This window comes from Trachemys scripta, chromosome 3, assembly GCF_013100865.1.
Source record: "Trachemys scripta elegans isolate TJP31775 chromosome 3, CAS_Tse_1.0, whole genome shotgun sequence".
NCBI classification, from domain to species: Eukaryota; Metazoa; Chordata; order Testudines; family Emydidae; genus Trachemys; species Trachemys scripta.
Window position 1 is genome coordinate 120,228,382 of NC_048300.1, and position 23,983 is coordinate 120,252,364.

Here is a 23,983-nt window from a genome sequence, read left to right on the forward strand (position 1 = left end):
ATGCAGCAGAAATGCGATTTCACCTTTATTAAAAATAGGAACCTAATGATACAAGACAGGGTATAAACAAATATTACTCAAGTAGTGATAAACCACCTCTTGAATATACCTGCTACCCCCCAAACACTAGTTGTTTAATATACAAAACTAATCACTATAAGAACTCCCATTGAAGTTAATTGGGACTAATGCTTTAAGAGTACTTTTTGTAACAGATTGGTTCAAAAGATGTGTGAATTTATGCAAAATCATTATTAAAATAGGTTTGGTTACTAAAACTGATGTCTAATGATTACTTTTCACTTTTTTTTTTTTTTTTTAAACCCATGAAAACTTTTTTTGTCTAGTGTTTCCAGGCTTCTTAACTTTTTCATCTTGTGAGCATACCATGTCTCTGGCCCTCCATCTCCCGCCCCTGCTGCTACCCTGTGAAAATTTTGTTTAGGATTGTGACATCAGAATTAGCATCCTCTCTACCACTTTTTCTCCCCATTTTTTTTTTTGTTTTATTTTTGTTTTTTCTCTCCTTTTGTGGCTGCTGTTATCAGTGCAGTAAACTCAGTGAGACGGAGGCATAACTCCTCTTCTCTTCTCTCCATTCTTGTTGTCATCAGTTTATTTGCATAATGTAGTTCTTTTGGTTGAAATGAATTGGTGGGAAGATTCTTGCACATGTATAGGTATAGATTGCCTGTAGCTTTATACAGTCACACATTGTTAAACCGAGAGGTTAAAAGACTTTTTGTACATGTTCCTGCTAGCCAATTCTCTTTATTCCAGTTAATGACCATGGCTAACCTGTTAATCCCCCATTGTGTTTAGTAGTATAGCAGCCCTTACTGCCTAATCCCTATTTACAATTATGTGAAATGATCTGCAACAGTAACCCTGAAATGTCTAGTTACTAAGGCTACGTCTTCACTATGGGGGGGGGGCGGGTAGATTTAAGATACGCAAATAGCGTAGCTGAATTCGATGTATCCGAGCCAACTTATCCTGCTGTGAGGACGGTGGCAAATCGACCTCTGCCACTCCCCATCGACGGCGCTTACTCCTACCTGCTCTGGTGAAGTACAAGCGTCGATTCGGGGATCAATTGTCGCGTCCCGACGAGACGCGATAATTCGATCCTTGAGAGATCGATTTCTACCCACCGATTCAGGCGGGTAGTGAAGACGTAGCCTAAGGGAGTTATCACACCTCAGGCTTATCTTCAGCCAAAAACCACTTCGCTATAGAGCAGTACCTTAATCAGTAAACAGTGGGTGCTTAGTGTTAATGTTCAGGGCTTTTTTTAAGAGAAATGAAGAATATTGGTACAAATGTATGAAAAACCAGTTACTCTCATGATAGTGATTGATTCACCAATTCTGCAGTTGGTAAAATGACATTATAATTCACGGGAGACAAGTTGGGTGAGGTAATATCTGTTATTAGACCAATTTCTCTTGGTGAAAGAGACAAGCTTTCAAGCTCCACGGAGGTAGTCTTCAAGTCTTGGAAAGGTAATCAGAGAGTGCCTCGGTGGTGCTCGAAAGCTGGTCTCTTTCACCAACAGAAGTTGGTCCAATAAAATAAATCACCTCACCCACTTTGTGTCTTTTATATCGTCAGACCATCATGGCTTCAACAACACTGCAAGCATTATATTTCTTCTCCATGATGTTCTCTGTTCTAGGGAACAACTGGAAAAAAATATGGATATAACAATAACATATCAAGCTTCTACATATTTTTTTGTAAGTAAATGATTTTGTTTGTATAATAGTACTATTAACTTTTAGCTCTGCCAGGTTTGAAGGTTCCCTTAATATGGATCTTAATGAAATCAGCATGAATTTGGTTCCCTTTCCTCGACTTCATTACCTGGTTTCCAGCTTGACTCCTCTGTATACATTGGCTGATGTTAATGTACCTTCTAGAAGGTAGGTGAAATAGACTGTTATGCAGTAATGGAGGCTACGCTATAGCTCAGGTCTGGTTTAAGCCTTATTTTTAACTCCTGTAACTTCCACAAAAGAGAACTGCATATTCTGTATCCAACCCCAGGATAAAAGTTTCTTTGGAAGCCTGTGGAAAAAATAAAAGAAATTTAAAAGCACTGTGGTATTTCCAAAATTTCCCTGATATTCACTTTGAAAATTTCTTAATGGTGTTTTATTTAAGCTCAGTCTCCACAATGGCTTGGCTTACAAACTCAAAATATGTTTTGTTAGCCTTTCGGAGAAGTGCCTTTTTGTGGGTTCTTTGGAAATCAGTGACGGAACTGCAAAGACATATATTATTAAGAGCTTGGTGATGGGGTATTTCTACCTTCCACCAAGGAATTAAATCCCACTATTAGAGCAGTGATAGAAGGTGGTGCAGTGCTAGTGGAGGGTCTCTGTACAGGTAAATGCGAGGGTGGAAGATTAAGGGGAAATGCAGTGATGATATTCCAGGATGGGGTATGAGCAGGATGCAGTGGACTGGGGGATGTACCTACTGTTGGTAGGGAATGGGGGACGCATGGAGGGTAGCATTATGTTCTCAGCTCTTTAATAGAGAGATTCTGGGCAAGGTAAGTGGAAGAGGACACAGAGTGGGGACCAATTGTATACAATGGACCTGGGGCACATGGAAGCGGCTTAAAGGAGTATACAGGGACTGAAAGAAGGTACGAAGGGGACTTGTGAAGGTGGAGTCTTTTATCTACATTAAAAACTTCACATGCTCAACTTTCCAGTCATAAAGCTTTAAACTTTCTTTCCACCATCTACTACTCGATATTATGCCCAAGTATAATTGTACCTCTCTTCCCAAGACTCCACTCCTTTATGAACTTTCCAGATGCTACAGTAGAGGAGCTTTACATCTTTGGGCCCCATAAGATCTGTTCAACCATGGCTCTCCTTTCACAGATTACATAAACCAGTCCAATTTGAACTTTTGGGAAAATTTCCTTTTAATTTTTTTAAGTGCCAAACAACTCTTTAAGAAATAAAGTTGAAAGTGTAGTTCAGTGGGTTTCCCCCCACACACACATACTATATATATTTTTAAAGGCATAGAATTTTTGTAAAATAAGGTAATGAACCTTTGACACACACACAAGTCTGGCAACAAGGATGGTTCCTGTAAAGGGACACTGAAATCTAGTTAATTCTAAAAAAAATCAATTTGAAATACTTTCAGTTTTATCTGCAAATACTTATGGCTTTACTTTCACATTTTCCTTTTCTCTTAATTTTTTCCCTCTTCCCTTTTACTGGGTGAAAGAGCCACACAAAAGGGAATCTGACAGTACTCAGAATGCTTTCAAATGTATAAAGCAAACAAACTGGAAAGAGCAAAGTTCAGAGAAAAAAATCCCTATTCTCTAAATCTAAGGAAGTCTTGTCTGTTGTAACCTGAACCATCTTTTACCCCACTGAGATTCAGGTTGCATCAACTCTGGTACATTCATCACAGGTCTGGGACATGACTGGTATACTCAACACAAGTTACTGGCATGTAACTTACTCCCCCATATCCACTATTTCTGAACTTGGTGTAATTTATATGCTAAGGTGCTCAAAGAAAAGAGTGCCAAGAAAAGCAAATAATGTATGGTCATAAGAGGATGTAGGTTGAAATAGGCCACCCAGCTTGTACTATTGTTTGAAAAAATGTGTTGACTGTCCAATTTATACTTTAAAATAACAAGGAAGTGGATGAATTTCAGTTGCTCTTAAATTACAAGCTATAGGATTAGTGAAGAACTTCAACATGTTTAATAAAAGTAGATAACTGCCTTTTTTTCTTAATTTAGGTTGGATCAAATGTTTTCAGATGCTTTCAGCAAAGACCACCAGTTGATTCAAGCAGACCCAAAGCATAGCTTGTACCTTGCCTGTGCACTTCTGGTTCGAGGAAATGTACAGGTTTCAGACCTTCGCAGAAACATTGAAAGGTTTGATCTATTTGTATGGCTTGTTTGTGCCCAATACTTATTACAGAAGCTGTTGTCAGATGCTCACAGATGCTCCCTATTCATACAAAAAGTTTAAACAATAAATTCAGCAAAAAAAGAAAAGTTTAGTTATAGTTACGTGAGAGAGGAAATGTTAATGACCAACAGAAAGAGTGAAAGAGCTTGAAAATACTATTCTGTGCTTCCTAATGACATAATTTGTTAATAAGCTTTGTAAGTAGTGAACCTTTCTAAGTGTCATGGGACCTTTTCCAAGACAAATCTGTTTGTGGTTATGATCAAGTGATTACCAAATAGTTATCTGCATACCATCAAAAAACCTCACCATTCTTGTCATATACCTGTCATAAAGATGTTTGCTGAGAGAATGGTTCAGTTCATCTCCCAGTTTTCCCCCCAAGCCTTACTCAATCCCAGGGGAAGCTAAACTTCATATGCTTGATGTAATAAGGGCATTGTTATATTACCTTAAATGACAAAATCATTCAGAAGCAAAACTAGTGATCTTTGATGATAGGCTTGGAAGGATTCATTTTTTTATTGATAAATGTAGGTAAGCATTGATTTCATCATACAAGCAAACCAGGTGAAAAATATTTCCATTGGTAATTATTAGGGCTGTCAAATGATTAAAAAAAGTAATTGCGATTAATCGTGAGATAAAAATATTAATCGTGATTAATCAGTTTTAATTGCCCTGTTAATAATAGACTACCAATAGAAATTTATTATAAATATTTTGGATTTTTTCTACATTTTTAAATATATGAATTTCAATTACAACACAGAATACAAAGTGTACAGTGCTTACTTTATATTATTTTTTCTTTACAAATATTTGCACTGTAAAAAGATTTTTTTAAAAGTATTTTTCAATTCCCTCATAAATACTGTAGTTCAATCTCTTTATCATGAAAGTGCAACTTACAAATGTAGATTTTTTTTTTTTTTTGGTTACGTAACTTCACTCACAAACAAAACAGTGTAAAACTTTAGAGCTTACAAGTTCACTCAGTCCTACTTCTTGTTCAGCCAATCCCTAAGACAAACAAATTTGTTTACGTTTATGGGAGATAATGCTGCCCACTTCTTATTTACAGTGTCACCTGAAAGTGAGAACAGGTGTTCGCATGGCACTTTGGTAGCTGGCATTGCACAGTATTTACATGCCAGATATGCTAAACATTCGTATGCCCCTTCATGCTTCGGCCACTATTCCAGAGGACATGCTTCCATGCTGATGACGGGTTCTGCTCAACAATGATCCAAAGCAGAGCGGACCAACGCATGTTCATTTTCGTCATCAGAGTCAGATGCCACCAACAGAGGTTGATTTTCTTTTTTGGTGGTTCGGGTTCTGTAGTTTCCGCATCATAGGGTCGCTCTTTTAAGACTTCTGACAGCATGGTCCACATCTTGTCCCTCTCAGATTTTGGAAGGCACTTCAGATTCTTAAAACTTGAGTCGAGTCCTGTAGAAATCTCACATTGGTACCTTCTTTGTGTTTTGTCAAATCTGCAGTGAAAGTATTCTTAAAACAAATGTGCTGGGTCGTCATCTGAGACTGATATAACATGAAATATATGGCAGAATGCAGGTGTAAAACAGCAGGACACATACAGTTGTCCCCCAAGGAGTTCAGTCACAAATTTAATTAACACATTTATTTTTTTTTAACGAGTGTCATCAGCATGGAAGCATGTCCTCTAGAATGGTGGCCGAAACATGAAGGGGTATTTTCAAATATATTTGAAAATGTAGAAAAAAGTACACAAATATTTATAATAAATTTCAATTGATGGTCTATTGTTTAACAGTGTGATTAAAAACTGTGATGAATTGCGATAATTTTTTTAATCGTGATTAATTTTTTTCAGTTAATCGTGTGAGTTAACTGTGATTAATTGACAGCCCTAGTAATAATCAAAATTTACAGGTAAGCAAAGTAAAAAATGATGCTTAAAAACTTCTTAGAGTTTGAATTAAGGATATTTACTTTGTATATTTTGACATGGGATATTGACAATTTTGGTTTTAACAGTTATAAAGCTTTAATTTTTTTTATCTCATTGGCTACTGTCATTAAATCTGACCACCACCATAATTTACAACATTGTATGATTAAAAATCAAAAAATGCTTCAAACCCATAATTTTGTACAACTGTGATCATTTAAATCACTAAAAATAAAAAATACTTGAAAATAAATATCAGTATCTGTCAAAATTATTTTAAAAAACATTGAATTCTACCAACCCTATTGAGAAGGTTAAAGGTCAACCTGTGAGGATACTGCCTATCAAAATGGATCTTCAGCTATATAAAAACATGGTACAAGCTATCCAAGTTGGAAACAGCTAGCTACATTAGAACTCATTCTGCTAGAGTTAGGTCAGCCTCTGCTACCGGATTGGGGAATATCCCTTACTGAAAATATGTAAGGCAGCCTCCGGGAGCTCAGTCAACTCATTCATTGTAGAGGCTTCCAGATGAGATGCCCATTTTAGTAGGGCTGTCCTGTAGTCATTTTTAAAGTAGGACTCCAGTACCCATCTCCAAAGAAACAGACAGTCACCAAGAGTGAAATCTGTGTGGACAGTCACTGAAGGAAGAATGGTTACTAACCTTACAGCAACTGTGGTTCTTCAAGATGTGTTATGCACATGGACTCCAGGACCCGTCCTCCTTCCCTTCTACTACAGAGTCCTCCTCTGGGATTTGTTATTGACAAAAGAAATGAAGTATGGTTGGGCCTGCTCTGCCCTTTATGACCTCGGGTGCTGAGGTGTGAGGACACCTAAGGCACCGGGGCAGCCCCAAGACAATGGACAAAGGAATCCAATCTTGTGCATGTGCACCAAGAGTGGAATCCATATGGACAACACATCTTGAAGAACCACAGTTACTGGGAGATAAGTCCTTTCTCCCAGCACCAGCAAATAGCCTATATAATATGTCAACAAACTTACAATAGATGCCATAGACAGCATATTCTTATTACACTGTCTGACTAGTTTTGGTTGCAGCTAGGCTTCCCTTTTTTATGGGAAACTGAGTGAAGTGTCTTATGATACGGGTCCCTTGAAGGTAGCTTTATTTTTAATACTGAAATATAAAATAAACGAACAAATTATTATTAAAATTAGCATTCTCCTGTGGTTTTTAAGGTTACATTAATTAAGCTGCAAATTCCATGTTACAAAGTCTAAAAAAGTTATGCCAAATGCTAATTATAATGGCTTTTTTTCTTCCTGAAATTTTATATGCAGGTGCCCTTGAGATTGCTTGTTTTAGCAAAGTAAACAGAACTGTTAACACTGTGCTATGTACTGTACCTCTTTGCTTGCTTATTTTAAGCTATGAATTTATGTATTGCAGGTTGAAGCCTTCCCTTCATTTTGTCTCATGGAATCAAGAAGGTTGGAAAACTGGCCTATGTTCAATACCTCCTGTGGGCCATTCTCACTCACTGTTGGCATTAGCAAACAACACTTGTGTGAAACCGACCTTTACAGAGCTCAAAGACAGATTCATGAAGCTGTACAAGAAAAAGGTACGGTGAAAAGCAGCATAACATTCCAGTAGTCTCTTCTATAATTTTATTTTTTGAGAAGTGGAGGAGAAAAGCAAATTTCAGTGCAAGCTGTAACAAAGAAGATATTGCTTTAATATAGATACAATAGACTTTGCACGCCGAATGCAAAGCAGTGTTGTGGACCTATCTTTTCGAAAACAATGCATTCTTTTTTTATTAGTATTCCTGTACCACCAGAATGAGTGTCTTGATAACACATCCTATATCTGAATTGCACCCCACCAGTATAGCTGGGAGCATGCTACAAAAGTGTAGCACTTCTAAATATACCTAAAAACACTTCAATTAAGCCTCTTTGTTTGCCATGGCAAAGGAACTGGAAAAGCTGTGGCTTTGTCAAAGCAAAAGATAGAAACGTAAACTAAGTTATCGCTCATAGGGGTTTTTTTAATGTTTGTCATTATAAGTCCTGTGCTATTGATCATCAAAAAACCTTTAGGTTTTTAACACCAGTACTCTAACTCACTGTATCAAACTTGTAAAATCCAATGAAGCTGTCTTGTAACACAGACTGAGACTTCAGTTTTGTCATGAAAGTCGTGGCTGTGGCAAACATATAGCCTTAGCTAAAATGAGGGTGGAGTTTAAGTTAACAACTAAAACTAAGTTGGGCAGATAACCCAAGAAAAGACTGAAAGGAAAAGAACCCTATATTGAGTTAATAGGATATCCTAAAGCAGTGGCTCTCAACCTTTCCAGACTACTGTGCCCCTTTCAGGAGTCTGATTTGTCTTGCATACCCCACAAGTTACACCTCACTTAAAAACTACTTGCTTAGAAAATCAGACATAAAAATACAAGTGTGTCACAGTGCTCTATTACTGAAAAATAGCAAATATCTAGATGAGTTGATGCACCCCCTGGAAGACCTCTGCACACCCCAGAGGTACGTGTATCCCAGTTGAGAACCACTGTTCTAAAACACTTTTGGAAGTTCAATGTTTTTAAAGGAATCCTAAAAAGTGGGAAGATTAATCTTAGGGCATGTCTACACTATAGGTGCCAGAGCTGTTGATGCTTCCTATGTGGACTGAAGGAGGTTTTCTGTTAATATAAATTATCCACCTCCCAGTCCCCAAGCATTTACACTGGGGTGTTAAATCAGCTTAAAAATGGCACTCAGGGTTTGAATTTTTCACATACCTGAGCCAGGTAGCTAGGTCGTAGTTAGCTACATTTTAAGCGTAGTCCTGGCTAAACACTAATTTCAGTGAATTCCAGACACTGCAGCCCACTACAACAAAGCCACAATTATCTGCCAGCCTCCTTTGATTGGCCCTGTAAAGATGGGTGGCAGATAAACATAAGCACTTAACTTCTAGCCCCGGGGGGGAGTCATTGTGCCCTCCCAATCCTGGGCTTCTCCAAGGGCCAGAGAGGCCCTCAGCGTAATGTAGGCAACCCTAAGGGCTTGTCTAAATTACAGCAGCTTCCCCAGATTATCCTATGGACTGCAGCGCTGCCCAGAATTTCTGCAACATACAGCACTGCTCCACCCACCCCCATTCTACACCAAACCTTTCAAGGGGAGTCTCGGGAGGCCACCTTTCCCAGACAGAATCAGGGTTGTTAGGGCTTCTTTATGTGCTGCAGCCCTTTTGCCTGTCACAAATGGGCTGGAGCAGGGATGAAGGCCTTGCCCACGTTCAAGATGGGGTCTCTAAAGTACCCAGGACTTAGGCCCTTAAAGACTTTTGAAAATAATAATGTTATGGACCAACTGCCACTTCAGAAGCAGCCAACAGTCAGTCAAACCAATGAGTAAAAATGCTGCTGCATTCTGAACTAATGGCAAATAGTAGAGAAGCTCTGCTGTAAACTCCACTAATCAGGAATTACAATAATAAAGCATTTATTGCCTTTACTCCATTACTATCTTGATATCTTGCAGCACTGGAAAAAACACTTCTGAACCACAACTGGCACCTGGCTTTCAATATAAAGGGCTTGGTCAGAAGTGATACTAAGGGCTTGCCTACAGTGTGCCATAGTGTGGACTATTGGGGAGTGAATTGCAAAGTGTACCAAAGTGTTGCGCACTAACTGCCTCATATGGATGCTGCTGGCCAAACTAGTTTGTGTTCTCTAACTGTTAGGACTATGTTAACGTGAACTAGGTACTTTTTTAAGTTCATGCTAGGAGCATCCACACAGGGCAGTTAGTGTGCAACTCTTTGGTATGTTCTGCAATTCACACCCCCAGTAGTCTGCACTGCAGTGCAGTGTAGACGTAGCCTAAGATTCTTAACTATGTATTGGTGAATCCTTTCAACAAGCTTCCACACAAAGGAACAAGCCTCCTTAATGATCTTTATTTAGAGTAAGACAGGATGGAGGATGAGGCATGTGACTGATCTGGCTGACAGTATTGTTCAAGATCCCCTCCCTACTCACCCAAAGATTAATTAGATCAACCTAGCAACGTCACTCAGGGCTGTGAAAAAATTAATGCACTGAGCGCTGTCGCACGGTTGACCTAACCCCCAGTGCAGATGCAGCTAGGTCAACGAAAGAACCTAGCTACTACCTCTCAGTCAGGTGGATTACCTACGTCAGTGGAAAAACCCCTTCCGTTAATGTGGGGAAAGTCTACAGCAACACAGCTCTGGCACTGTAGTTGTCGCTGAAGCAGCTGTAGTGTGGGCATGCCCCAGAGTATTGCAGCAGGAAGTTGCTAAGTAGCATTTCAGCAAAGGATATAGTGAATCTAGACAATCTTTCAATCTATTTATGATAGTGCTTGTTGTCCCCTTTCAAGGCAGGCTAAACAATAATGTATGTTGAGCTAGATTAATCTAACTTCTTGTGCACAGAAAAGGATATAGTTAATCTGTGTATATTCTTATAGGCTCACCTTCACCATTACTTGCACATTGATGGGATGGAGCAAAGCTGTTTCTCCGAAGCCATATCATCCTTGTCAGATCTAATAGAGGAGTATAACCAGCTAGATGCCACTAAAAGTGCGCCTAGAACATATCCCTCAAGACTGAAGATAGCTATGTAACAGAAGAAGAATTGTTCTTATTTGCAGAACAACAGACTGCCTAAGCTAACTGGATGGGTTGTGAAGCACCTAGGACTAATCATTCCACAGGGTTCCTGGTACTGTCCCTCTCCAGGCTGACTGGGAGTGTTGTATCAGGTGCTCAGCCTGTGGAAAAGGGACCAACATATACTGCACACTAGCAGAGTAAGTAGAGATCACATCTGCCAGGAGGAGAGAAGGGAGGAATTATAACAGCCCAAAATGGAGTTGGTGAACTCCGTGGACCAACTTGCGCTAATTGATCCCTGCTTTGGAGCAGAGTCCCCTGGGTATAAGATACACGAGGGAAGGGAAATCCTACATTTCCTTTTTTGAGATGAAAGGCATCTAGTGTGTCATTTCTGAAGTTCCTAATATCCTAGAAAATTTATTTCCAAAATGATGGTCTAAGTGATGTGTGTCACTATTCACAACTTAGTGTTGCTTCATCATTGTATTTAGATGTAATTGAACTAAAATTTTCCAAGTTGATATTAAAACTGGCAATATCAAGAATAATTTGACAAAACGAATGTATCAAGTACAATCCTAATATATCGTATAATAATGCTTCACCTTTCATGAACTGTAGATTGCACTAATGTTGGTTTATGTACTGATGGGGATAAGAGGCTAGCATAGTATGCTGCCTCTTTATCCAATAACTGTGATCATATGTACTTAAGATATGGATTGTTTGGTGAACGAAGATTATAGTCTTAAAAGAACCTAATTAAAATAGAAGCATATTTTAAATATATAATTAAAGAGATTTTTGTATTATGATCAGACTATATTTATAAACAGTTGTCTTAATAACAACTCTTATATTTTTGCAGAATAAAATATGCGGATATTCAGAATTTGTCTGCCAAGCCTGATTCTTTTGTCTTAAAACTGCATTAAGCAACTGCAAATGGACCCATAAAATGACTTTTTTTTTTTTTTTTTTAATTACAAGTTTCTTTGAAGAGAGCTCTGGTGGCAGTATGACCAGACACAATAGTATTAGTTCTAATTTTTAATATATGAGGCCAGAAATACACAAGACAAATATTTGTTGAGGCAATTCTTATTAGGAAGAAAGCATTTTGAAAGTCACTCGAGTGAAACAACTTACCTATAGAACACTACAAATGTACTTGGCACTTTATGACAAAAGACATAGGGTAAAATCCTATCCTCATTGAAGTCACTGGGAGTTTTGCCATAGACTTCAGTGAGGCCAGGACTTCACCCATGGTCCTACCCCAAGGAGCTTGCAGTCTAGGTTAAATAAGAAACAAAATATCATGAAGAGGGAACAGAAATGAAGGTGGGACCAGAATAAGATCAGGAGGTTACTTTTCATTGTATATGTAGTGTTTGTTCCTTTTTATAAGTTTGTTTTTGTCAGCATGTCATGAGTGGGGAAAAATAATGAAAAGGCAAATTGTATACATTTAAAATTAAAATCTAGAAAAATAGTTCATTAGGAATGAAATGAACTAACCTATGTCTTGAAAAATAAGTTTTCATTTGTACCTGCGCAAATATAATGTTTCTTTTATTCACTGCATTTGGAGAAATGTAAAATATAAGAATTGGTGCACAACTGAATCTGAGCTTAAAATTCATTTGTAGTTGTATGCTACAATATGTAATGTTGTTTTTTTCTAACTCACAGAAGATCAGTCTTTTTTCCTAATGCTGTGTCAGTGTAGCTGTATCTTGTGGATCAAGAATGATAGATCAGATGTTACAGCAAAAAAAGTTAGTAGAAAAAGGAATCTTAAGTTACTTGGATGTTTAATTTAAACCTACATGTTTGTTGAGGATGAGGGAAAACACCTATTTCTAGGAGTTTTTTGTGTAAATATGGAGCAAACTCACCCCTACATTCCTGTGGATTTTTTTTTTAAATTACAAAAGTTTTCCCTCCATGGCTGTCCCTATGTTAGCTAGACGTTCCTCAAATGTATACTCACACTTCAAACAATTTAATTCTTACGTTTTTGGAGTGTCTTGTTTTACGTACATAGATGTTCTTCTTAAACCATGTTCTCAGGGTATTTAACAGAAGAATGCCAACAAGTTTGGTTTCAGTGGAAGGGTCTTCTCTTTAGCTAACTCTTCAAACTATGAGCATGCTGCCATCCTGATGATATACACTGCTGTCCATGGTGTAAGTTATAATAACTTGAGTCCCGAAAATATATCTCCTGGATCATTACAAATCCTCTGACAAACACAAGATGTGATCCACATCATCTTCCACTTAAAGGAGCTTTCTTTGGGGCAGTCAAACTGTACAATGATCATTTTGGATTTGTTAGGTATGCAACATCTCTTGTCCAGACACACACCACAGAAAGTAGGTTTGTAGCTTTGTGTGCTTGAGCATCCAGAAAAGGCTAGCTTCTCTGCTTTGGGAGGCTGAAATGTTGGCTGACACGTTTTTCCTTTTGGAATCTTAAATGTAAAACAAAGCAAAGCTTGAAACGTCACATGAAAAAAGCCAAAAACAAACAACAAAGGTTTTTAAATGCATTTAAATAGCAGTAGCATTTGAAACACTATCTACTTTTTTTAAGCTGTCTTACTTTTCTTTGTACCAGTCAGAAACTGAGATTTATTTTTTAAAGTAATAAAACAGCAGGCTACCAGTAATGATCCTCAGATTTGTGGCTTTCTTTAAAATTATACTTCTATAGTTCACTGCTACATGATAAAGACAAGATCAATCTTGTATTTCAGGAAGGCTCACATATAATGGAAAGCCATTTTGCACTACAATTTACCTTTATAGTCTTCAATATATTGGTCTGACAAGGTTGAATGAAACACAACCTCTCTTCTTTTCTCATTTCACATTTACTGTTTTCATTGGTTACTCTGTTGGATATACCTATGCCACAGGTTCTGGAACAAGGTGTCCAAGAAGTTGCCTGTACTAAGCACTTCTCCTTCAAAACAAGTGGTAGACTTCTGTAATCTGAGAGACAGAGCAATATATTTTACATGTTGCAACACAGCAAGATAGACAGAACTTTTAAAAATAGCCTAAAGTAGCATTAATTGAAAAAAGTGATTTAGCATTTGATTTCTGTTCATCTGGTTTCTCTCGTTAGAACTAAAAGGCTGAGGCTGAGATGTGCAAAGCTGCCTAAGAAATTTGGACACCGATTTCCATTAACCTTGGAATTTGACATCCAAATCTCTGAGATGGCTTTGAAAATCTCAGCATGACTTTCTATGGCCCTCCAGATTAATGTTATGGGAACCCAAAATCCCTTCTGAAGAACTGTTTTTTAAAACATCCAGAGTAGTGAAGAACACATTTTAAAAACTTCTTAGACTGCAGACCAGGTGCAGCTGTGAAAAGTTATATGAACACATGTAAATAAATCTTTTGATATGTAACTTTTCTTTTTTTTTATGTCAGAAGTGATTTTTTTTCAGTCATTTCTAAATATTAGTGCTAATAATCTAATCCCCTACCTAAAAGGAATGCAAAAAGGTAAAGGTATAAAATAAGATTTAAAATCACTGTGGCAAATCTTGATGAAATACTCAAGAAGGGCTCACAGGGTTTGAAATTTGCACATGTAGTTAAGAGGGTAGGGCAGAATTATGAGGGTACCTGGAAGGTAGACAGCAGGTTAAAAATCTCAGTGCAGGAAGCAGATTAAAAGCCTGGCACAGATCTGCAATAAATAAAGGGAGGTTACATAATTGCTCATATGTAGTACATTTTCTACGTATGATATAGCTACTGTCTTTGTTTAGGAATTAGCTAAACAGAAAATGCTTAAGGAAAGCAGAAAAACTGAAACAACAGTAAAAGCAATAAAATTAAGCTTAGCATTTGCTACCAGCATTAACAGAAAGGAGGAAATAATTAAAACAGTCTTAGAGCTAACAAGCCACTGCATGACTTCATGCAAACTATGCACAAATTGAATTTAAACGGTAGATTATTACATTATGTTAATGAGAGAACATCATTTTTTAAACAAATTTTCAGGTTTTCTCTGAAAGGAAAAAAGCATTTCTCCTACCAAGGATTCCTACTCTATTTTGTTTTTGTCCCTTCCATCTTCCTCACTTTCCATGTTGTCTCCCTGTTCTTTGGGTGATGTCTCAATCTTAATTGGTATTGTAAAGTGCCATGTACATCTCTGGTGCTTCAGACATAATAAATAAGGCCTCCACATAGTACAGACCTTCTGTTCATTCAGGCTAAGTGGTACTTCTTTTCCAAGAGCTCTTACTTCCAGGTTCAAGTGTGGCTGAAGGTGTTTCTGTTCAGTTTAAAGTAACTGAAAATATTTAACCTAGTGCTGGGGCACTATTTTGTATCACTTTCCCTCCCTGTCAGCCCAGGACGTAAAGAAACAAGATGTAGGATTATAGCTACTCCTGGGGAGAGTCTGTGCCATTGCGAAATGCAAAATTTTGCAGAAATTAATGTGTGTGCAGAATTTTCTTTTTTCCCCACAGAAATGGGCTGCAGAGATGTTGGCCTCCATTAGGGGCCATTGGACCTGACAGAGCCCGGGAGGATTTTGAACTGGAGGATTCCCAGCAGCTGCAGTTCCCAGCATGTCCTGAAGGAAGGAGTTGGCATGCAGGAAACTCTATGCAAGCCCAGGACCTAGCATCAGGCTGTTTCTCCCTCTGGATCCCTAGGAGGGTAGGGGATGTGAGTATCTGGGCTGGGGGGCCCACAGCTGGCCTTTGTGGGGGAAGGGTGTGACTGGCTGGTCTCTAGGCGGGGAGGGTGCAGAGAAACAACTGGGTTGTGATGGGAGTTTCTTTAACTCTCTATTCCTGGGAGAATTTAAGTGTGTCTGTATTGTTACAGACCTAATTGCTGACAGGTATTTTTAAATCAATTACCAAAATAATTGAAACGGGTGTGATTATATAGAATTATTTTGACAAAATTTGCAAAATTTTAATATATTGTGTGCACAGAATTCCCCCGGGAGTAGATTATAGCCCAGGTCCTCATATGGTAGTGCTGAGGGTTAACTATAAATTTAATTCCAGAAGTTAATTTTTGAGTCCGTCACGCTGCAGTGTTTCATTATTGGCTTGGGTCTATAAAATCATGGTTTGAAATCTAAGATGGATAGGCATGTGACCCACAAAGCTCATTTTTTAAATCAAAGGACATTTTTATTTAGATTTAAATATCTGCCAGGAGTTTGTAACCCAAATATTGTAACATCATGGTAATACATGAAAACTGGACATGTAAACAAACTTGACTTTGCATTCAACCGGAATCAACGCCAGAAAAGTTCCATTTAAAGGCCTGGTTCCTGAAATGGAATCCCTAGTGCACTGAGCCCTGTAGAACAAAGTGGTCTCTATCCAGGAAGGCTTTGACAAATGGGGAAAATTCTTCTATGGATGTGCCGGCAAAGGGTTAAAAGCAATTTCTGGGTCCATTTAGACCTGCCAACTCTCTATGGGTTTTCAGACCTTTCTACAGGACTGGGTGAAAAAAACTCTTAGTCTGTGGGTGAAAATGCTGCTCTAATTGGCTGCCTTTCCCCTTCACCTGTGTCTTTGGAAAAGACAGTCTATCAGAGGTGTTGTATGAGCTGAATAACTGCATGGACCCTCAGCATGTATAGCAACCAGTGATCCTTCCCATCCCCTGCAAACACGGGGCTGGAATGCTCAGCCCTGTGAAGTGAAAGCCAACTGGGAAGCAGTTGCTTTGCAGTTGTTCTCATTGGGTTTCACAGTTTATTCAAATTCCTGAATTCATAGAAAGGGCTGGAGTTGCTCTTCACTCTCAATAAAAATGATTGAAAATGCACCTTAAGATTTCTGTTTTATTAACGTGCTGGGAAGACGCAACATCTTGTCTTGCAGGTATATAAAATTATAATTCCAGTTTATTAATTTTAATTGGTTTAAATTATTTGTTATCAGATATTCCAGATGGTTCCGTTTCTCCTTGGTTAGATTAACAACATTCTCTAAAAGTGTGCAATTCATTCATTTGAACTCAGTTGCTTTTCTGAGTTCCTTTCCTACTGTGTATGGTTTTATTCCCAGTTTTGGATAAATTCTGTAAAAAGGAATTGCTATCCTTCATGTCTGGTCTAAGTATCAAATTTATCATTTAGATGTAGGATAAGCTTCCATTTTTCAGGACAGCTTGCATAAGCACTTGAACTTCTTGGAAGCTTGTCCAAACTGAATTCCAGATTTTGTGAGGTTAACCATTAGCATGTGTGTATAAATTTGCTATAGCCTGGGCTGGCTCGCTTGTTTGCATGCTCCTTCCTATATATCTGCAAAACTTGAATCTGGTTTGTTCTTGAGCCTCGGGCTATCCTTAGTTTTATTTTATTCTCCTTCTCATCCTAGAAGCAGAGGACGAATGATTTAACCTGGAAATGGCGATTTATAATTTGAACCTGATAATATTACCAGTAGTTTAGAAACCAGAAAATTATAAATTGCTCCATATTCTTATAGACTGAATCCAAGATAGAGCAGGAAGTTGGGTTTTTTCCCCCTTGCAATGGCTGAGATTTTGTCAATAACCAACCAGGCTGTCTGAGCCAAAATCTAGAATCCTCCATTTTCTATTAATAAGAAGGGTCTACAAGATGTCGGTAAATAGAATATCAAACCATTTGTTCTTTTTTTTTTTTTAAATAAATGTGTAGTTTAAAAACGTATCATGTACGAAAATAGTTTACCATTCTAGTCATGCACACCTGGCATTAATCTGTAGCCTGTTGATTGTAGCTGTTTCTGTTGTCCAGGGCCACAGTTGGAATGTCCAGACTTTTTTCTGCCGTTGACCATGACGCATTGACTTGCTGCTGCCTTTGAGGTGAATACAGGTGTACATCCAATTGCACCACTAACACAGAGACACTTATAAAGTGGAGTAGGCTGGAAGGCCTGGCCATTGACATAATACACTCCATTGAGCTCACATCCTACTGCTATCATATCTGAAAATGGTAAAGAGCAAAATTACTAACACAGCTACAAGCTATAAAATGCAGTTAATGGATACCAAATGGTAAGGCAAGATCATCCAATTACCGGCATTGATGAAGTTCTGCAGATGTAAGAGGAGAGTTCTGCCCTTTTCCACCCAAACACAACTATTATCTGTGAGAAATTATACTTATTGGCTGCTTTGTTTCAACACCGTCACAAATGCTTCCATAAATAAGAGTGGATACACCTAATGGACCACTTTGACTGATGTGTAAAATGGTGTAACGGTGACACCCTTAAAAATACTTACTTACACATCAGTAAATGAGTGAGTGTACGGCTGGTGTAATTTACAGGCAAGGAACTGGCAGCCCAAACTAAAAGATTTTTTTTTCTTTTGAGTCAGACTATAAAGAACCATGCCTATCACCCCCTGAAGTTTCAAGAATAGGATGTGAAAAAGTAACTTACATGCACATACTCCTGTTTCATACCTAGGCCTGTCTGCAGAGTAATCACAGTAAAGTCCTTTGTGAGGGTCACAGGTATCTGCTTCATTACAGATCTCTCCAGCCTGCTTGGCACAGATTTTACAACATCCGCAACCATCCTTTACCAGGCTCACTCCAGGGGTGCAGGTTGGCACACGGGGGCATTTGCATGGCCAATGACAAAACTCTTTACGCTGATGTACCTCACTGGCTTCTGCAGATTTTTCCCCAGGCTTCACTTCTAGTTGTCCGTTGCCTTGTGCCCTGCAGAAAAACTTACATATGGTTGGACTTTTGAGGGCTGGGTTACTTTAAGCATGGTTAGTATACCATAAACTTTAGTAAGGATGACAGAAGTGCATTTCATAAAGCCACTAAAGCTTTTGTAAAAATTCACAAGATGAAAAAGTGAGAGACGCTGGGGCAGTACATGAGAAACAAAGGACCAAATTCACCACTAACTTAGCACATTTGGAGTGTTACACCAACAATGAATCTGACCTACTGTTTATTTCAAAGAAAATTAATCTCTCTTCTTTCAACAAAATAAAACTTTTAGTGTAGTTAGTCAGGAGAAGGTTTTAAATGTGGTGTTGTAGGGTTTCACACTGTTGATGAAGTTATACCAAATGTACTCAGCCCTAATCTATAGACTGTATCTGTCAGCCCTACAAATTCACTCTGATATCTGGAAGTCAAGTGATCTTTCTGCCACTTACATTGGCGCAAGTATTTGAAAATTTGGCACTCACAGCTTACTTGACAATTGGGTTGTTGGTGTGCGAAGGAACAAAAGGCAGGTCACTTTTCCATTGTTGTGTTGGCTTTGCTGTGCTAGTGGCTGGAAAAATGTGTTGTAGGGTGCTGATCCTGCAAACAGGTCCGCATGTGAGCAGTTCCACTGAGTTTCACGAATTTGTTCACATGCATAAATTTACTCACATGAGTGTTTGCAGGATCCAGGGCTTACGTAGGAAAGAGATCTTAACAGACTGGCGGCAGCACTGAGATGGCAAGGTGGTAGGCTGAGTGACCTAAAGCAAAAGTCCTGTGTGTCTCATGATTCTACACAATACTCCACACAGTCTAGCTCCTGCTTCAGAGTTTAAGTCTTCACTTTAAAGGAAAACTGGTTCTAGCCCATGATTGAATAGAGAACCTTCCAGAAATGAGCCATTAGTGTTGTTTTCTGAAGTCTACAGTGAGCCTGAAACAGTATTTCTGAGAGCGGTACGTTGCTTCTGTTTATTTCAATGGCGTATTAATGCTAAAACCTAATGACAATTTAAATGTCAACCATAACTATTTCACTGGTCTTAAATAAAAACCTAGACCTTAATGTGCTTATTTAGCAGTGGTGAATAGATTGATACGGGGGAAGGATCCACAGAGCGGCTAGTAATTCCCATGGTCTAAGGGGTTTGGGAACAAGGAGTACTAGCAGCTCCACCAGTGTAGCTTAAAGAAACCTCCAACCTTGCCCATTAAGAGCCAGGGAAAGAGAAGATACAGGCATTCCCCACTGACAAAAGCCTCAGCTACCACGTAGGTGCCAAAAACCTGATCCATCTTCCTCATTTTTCTGGGTACCTAAGGCTCCCCCTAAATGCAATCAGCTTCTCTTTCTCCAAACAAATTCTGCAGTGCAGTACTGTCTGGTCAGTAAAAACAACCTTTGGCAGTCTATAGAAGACTATTGTACTAGTTATATTATTCATTTTCCTATTTAATTCAATACAAATTCCCATTTTTAAACTGGAAGTTGCTGCAGAACTCTGCTTTGCATGCCACAACAACCAGCCGCATAACTGAATTCCAGTTCACCACAGGGAGTAGGGGATCTTCCTAATGAGGTTTTTCCCCTGTGATTTTCATATTTATAGTAATTTTTCTAGCTATGTTCATCATTTTTCAAACATTCCACCAAACCTATAAAGTTTTACTGGGTTCCAACATCTAGCTTCCATAGTCACTTGACTAGAACTATTTTTTAAGATACACACCTGTTCACAAAATCAACCACTATGGGAGCTGAAATATTATGCTATACCTCACAATAGGCTGTGCCATGTACCAGGCAGTTTAATAAATGTGGTGTTTTTAATCATTCCATTATTTATTTTCATTCGTTCTCCACACAAACGTAGTACAGTAGTAATATGATAAATCACTAGCTCTTATAACTGATTTTTTTTGAGGGAAGGCTTTATGTTAACCTTTCAACCAGCCCTACAATTAGCTTAGTCTGTACTTCTGGTGCCAGTTATTAAAGCTTTTTAAAGTTTCTGTCTCTGGACGAAGTTTGTGAGGTAAACAGGTGCTCTTAAAAATTTATCAGTATAAGTGACTGGATGTTTACTTTAGGAAACTCCCATCAACGCAGCTCAACATTTGCTGAAACCTTTTCCCCCAAAATATTATCTATCTTGTAAAAATTTGGCTAGGATCTGAACTACACACTGTGATATTGTCTGTGTGACTAAAATCAGTATCTCTTATTTCAAAATGGATCTGTGTACTCTTAACAGAATTCCTTCATATTGCTTACATTAATGCAGTTATTTAAGCTTTTGTATTATAAGTCAAAATGTGCTTTGAACCTGCTCTACCTAAACAAAATAAAAAAAAAAAGAGAGGACAACTCAGAGATGTGAACAGGACCGGTGCAACCACTAGGCTGACTAGGTGGATGCCTAGGGCGCCAAGTGGTTGGGGGTGCCAAAAAAGCAGTGCCCCAAAAACTTTTTTTTAAGCAGCGGAGCACAAGGCTGCTGCTGCTCCCCGGCTCCAGAGGGGCTGCCCGTGGCATGGCCAGTCCCTCCCCCCAGGGGAGCAGCCAGTGGTGGCGGGGGGAAGAGGAGAGTCTAGCGCTAGCAGCTTCACCTTCTTCCCCGCACTGCGGGCTGAGCCGGGCTCCCCGCCACCCCCGGGGTTGTCAGCGGCGGCGGCAGCAGGCTCGGGCGCAGGGGGGTTGGCTGCCTGTGCCGCTGCAGAGAGCCCAGCTCAGCCTGCGGCGCAGGGAAGAAGGCGCAGCTGTGCTCTGCTCTTCCGGCGGAGAAGCTGGGTGTCTACTCCACCTGCAAGGTACCTAGCCGGGCCGCAGGGAGCCGCACGGGCCTGCGGAGCACCGGGGGTGGGCAGGTCCAGTCCCTGGCCTGAGGAATGGTGTTTGTGGGGGGGAGCAACCCAGGCACGCCACCCCCGCCAACACCCACCAACCAGCTACCTTCTCCCCAGTGCACCCTCTGCCCCAACAACCCACCCTGTCCTGCCACTTTTGCCTCTGGGCAACCTCCACCCAGCAACACCCCTCCACCCCCAGCCACCACAGTCACCTTCACCCCTGCATCAACCTCTGGACCCCCCCTCCAGCTCCCTTCTGACTACTCCTCCCTTGTGCAAACCCCTCTGTGCCACCTTCACCCCCCTGCAACAACCCCAGGCACAGACACCTCCCAGCCTGCCAGCCCCTTGCAACAACCCCCTCCTGCCCACTCCTCCCTTGTGCCACTACCTCCCTGCCACTGCACCCCCTGCAACAACCCCGGGCACAGACACATCCCCACTTGCCAGCCCCTTGCAACAACCCCCTCCTGCCCACTTCTCCCTTGTGCCACTCCCTCCCTGCCACTGCACCTCCTGCAACAAGCCCCTTTTGCCTCCGTGCAATCTCTTCCTTGGCACTACACCCCCGCTTCTCCACCTCTTGGCCACCTCCACCCCCTGCAACAATCCCATGCACACCCCTCTCTGCCACATTCACACCCTGGAAGAGCCCCCATACTACCCCCCCTCTTTGCGCACACACACCCCCGTGCCCCCTGCACTTTGTGAACATCTGGGCCCCTGGGGGGAACTTGGCTGTAGGAAGGTGGGGGCTGGACATCGGAGGGGGGGCGCAAGGTGGAAGTTTCGCCTAGGGCGCAAAATATCCTTGCACCAGCCCTGGGTGTGACTCTTCACAGCAAGAAAAACAAATCATGAGAAAACATCCTGTGGTAGGGTTAACTCTGCTGCCACTGAATAACACTGTTTACTTGAAAAAATCTTCAGCGTTCTATCAAGTTAGGATACAAGCAGGCTTTAAATTTTTAAAGTAGACAAACCAAATATTTTATGATTCTTCCTTCCCTAGCCTATTATAACAATTGTGTCCACATCACACAAACCCACGGCACATGTTTTGCCAATCCTATGGGCAGATTCAGAAAGGAGACCATTGTGTGGAAATCTCTTGATGCGTGGTTGGTTGGTTGGTTTTTAAGATTAAGCAAATTATGTATGAGGTAAATAAATTAATACCAAAGTATAATTGTTTTGAAAACTGTCCATGTGGAGATTTAAACTTCATCATTAGAAGAGGAAAAGAACACAGTTGCAAGGTATTTTTTTTAATGGAATTGGCCTTTGAAACTGGAGTAGATAGAGCAGAATTTCTCTGTTGTTAAAACAGTTTAATAACACCAGAGCTCTTTGCTAATTTGCAAAACTAGCTCATGGAGCCCTAGAGCCAGATCAGTGCATGTACCTGGAATACGAATGAAGGAAAGATGTTTACTTACATTGTGTCAGACAAGAATTTGCACTCAGAAAGAGAGAGAGAGTTGAAGTCACTGAGAATTTAATTTTTTTTTTAGCAATGAACTGAAGTGAGAGGAAAATGTCAAAATTGTGACTGTGCAATGAATAAGCTGCAAATAAAATTGTACATGGTGGTAAAAAATGGCTTCCTATTCTGCACACAGCATTTTCTTGTGTGAATTTTATTTTGTCATGAAGGAAATAAAAGTTTTAACCGCTCGAGGGAGAAAAAAATATTTTGAGAAAACTTACCTGTTGCATATAAATGATGGTGAGGAGAGTGAGAATGAGGAGCCACTGCATGTTCCTGTAGAGTCAGAAGTGAAAGCGAGAGATAGAGAACAGGCTGAGCTGTGTCAGACTGAGCACTGTACACAAAGCTCTCCCTTGTCTCCTCTGCAAATCCTTCTTTCCTCAGCACATGCAAGAACACCCACACATTCATACTTGAAATCCTTCACTTCGTACATAACCAGTTTCGTGCTCAGACTTTCAACTGATCTTTCATTTTCTTAAGCCACTTTCCAGAATATGTTTTAACACCCTGTTCAGCGACAGAAAGTTGTTCCTGTCTTAACTGAGGTCAAGTTGGGCAAACTTCTGATTGGTGAAGTTAACTGCTGGAAGCGTGGAGGATTTTTTTAGCTTGTATTTAAATCCTTATTGCATGGACGTTATGATCATTTTAAAAGGACAGAGCCTCAGTAATACATTTTCTTGAAGCAGTATAAGCTGTGGTCCTCAAATTTAGAGGCCTAATCCTCTATGATGCATAATGCCTAATGGGGTCAGACCCTAAGAGATGGAAATATCAACATTTATTGTACATGCTATACAGTGTACCATGCACAATACCAGTGGGGCTATTGCACTGTTTATTTAGTGGAATAGAGATGGGGAAACTGGCACTCTGATCTGTGCATCTCCCTGTGTAGACCAGCTGCCAATGTTTTAATTACTGTGTTTACACTGTAATCTAATTAGGCATTGTGAAGCTGAGTGTCACTGCACTTAACTTTTAGGCACCTAGCAAATCACGGGAACAATACTGTGATCCACAGAGCCTGAGTTTAGCACCTAGATGCCCCATACAATGAATGGGGGAGAAAACACCTTAGAATGAGATCCACAAAAGCCAGCACACTGAGGAGGGAGCTGCCTAATGAGAGATGCCCAGGAGAGGGGTATGTCCTAGGCCCTGCCTCTCTGACAGAGATAGGCACCTATCTCTGCTTGGGATATATAAACCAGGGGAAGATAGGCATATAGCCATCTAAGTCGATTGGGGGGGTCCAATCCAGTAGCCATGCCCAGGGGCTGCCTAACTCCATACAAAACAGCCAGGAGGGCAACACTCACTTATAGCCTTTAGC

General features: G+C 39.9%; 2 protein-coding genes across 7 annotated transcripts in view; one reads left to right on the forward strand and one right to left on the reverse strand.

Annotated features, from left to right (window-relative positions):
- TUBE1 (tubulin epsilon 1) overlaps positions 1–11,438 on the forward strand; it is a 25,854-nt gene extending 14,416 nt beyond the window's left edge. For all 4 annotated transcript variants that reach the window (XM_034765839.1, XM_034765842.1, XM_034765843.1 and 1 more), the window contains 4 exons: positions 1,785–1,925; positions 3,791–3,931; positions 7,331–7,505; positions 10,396–11,438. In XM_034765839.1, coding sequence (XP_034621730.1) covers positions 1,785–1,925; positions 3,791–3,931; positions 7,331–7,505; positions 10,396–10,554 — 616 coding nt within the window. In that variant the 3' untranslated portion in view covers positions 10,555–11,438. The remainder of the gene's footprint in view (positions 1–1,784; positions 1,926–3,790; positions 3,932–7,330; positions 7,506–10,395) is intronic.
- Positions 1,959–23,013, reverse strand: CCN6 (cellular communication network factor 6). Of its 3 annotated transcripts, none has more exons than XR_004645163.1 (6): positions 22,863–23,012; positions 18,010–18,304; positions 17,304–17,546; positions 13,356–13,549; positions 12,566–13,026; positions 1,959–2,070 (listed from the first exon to the last, which is right to left on the reverse strand). XR_004645163.1 is itself a non-coding variant. In XM_034765844.1 (5 exons), the coding sequence occupies exons 1-5, from the start codon at positions 22,911–22,913 to the stop codon at positions 12,745–12,747; spliced, it is 1,065 nt and encodes a 354-aa protein (XP_034621735.1). In that variant the 5' UTR covers positions 22,914–23,012; the 3' UTR covers positions 11,531–12,744. The 3 variants fall into 3 exon arrangements, 1 of the variants encoding a protein (XP_034621735.1); XR_004645164.1 differs by lacking the exon at positions 1,959–2,070 and adding an exon at positions 14,198–14,261 and having other exon boundaries at positions 12,936–13,026; positions 22,863–23,013; XM_034765844.1 differs by lacking the exon at positions 1,959–2,070 and having other exon boundaries at positions 11,531–13,026.
- Between the last annotated feature and the right edge of the window lie 970 nt (positions 23,014–23,983).

What these genes read in the sequence shown, in the direction of transcription:
- CCN6 (XM_034765844.1), bottom strand. Translation starts at nt 22,913, where the DNA reads ATGCAGTGGCTCCTCATTCTCACTCTCCTCACCATCATTTATATGCAA. An exon ending in TGAAACAGGAGTATGTGCAT is followed by an intron (nt 17,547 to 18,009) that starts GTAAGTTACTTT and finishes TACCATTTTCAG; the next exon opens with ATATGATAGCAGTAGGATGT. An exon ending in ATATATTGAAGACTATAAAG is followed by an intron (nt 13,027 to 13,355) that starts GTAAATTGTAGT and finishes TTTACATTTAAG; the next exon opens with ATTCCAAAAGGAAAAACGTG.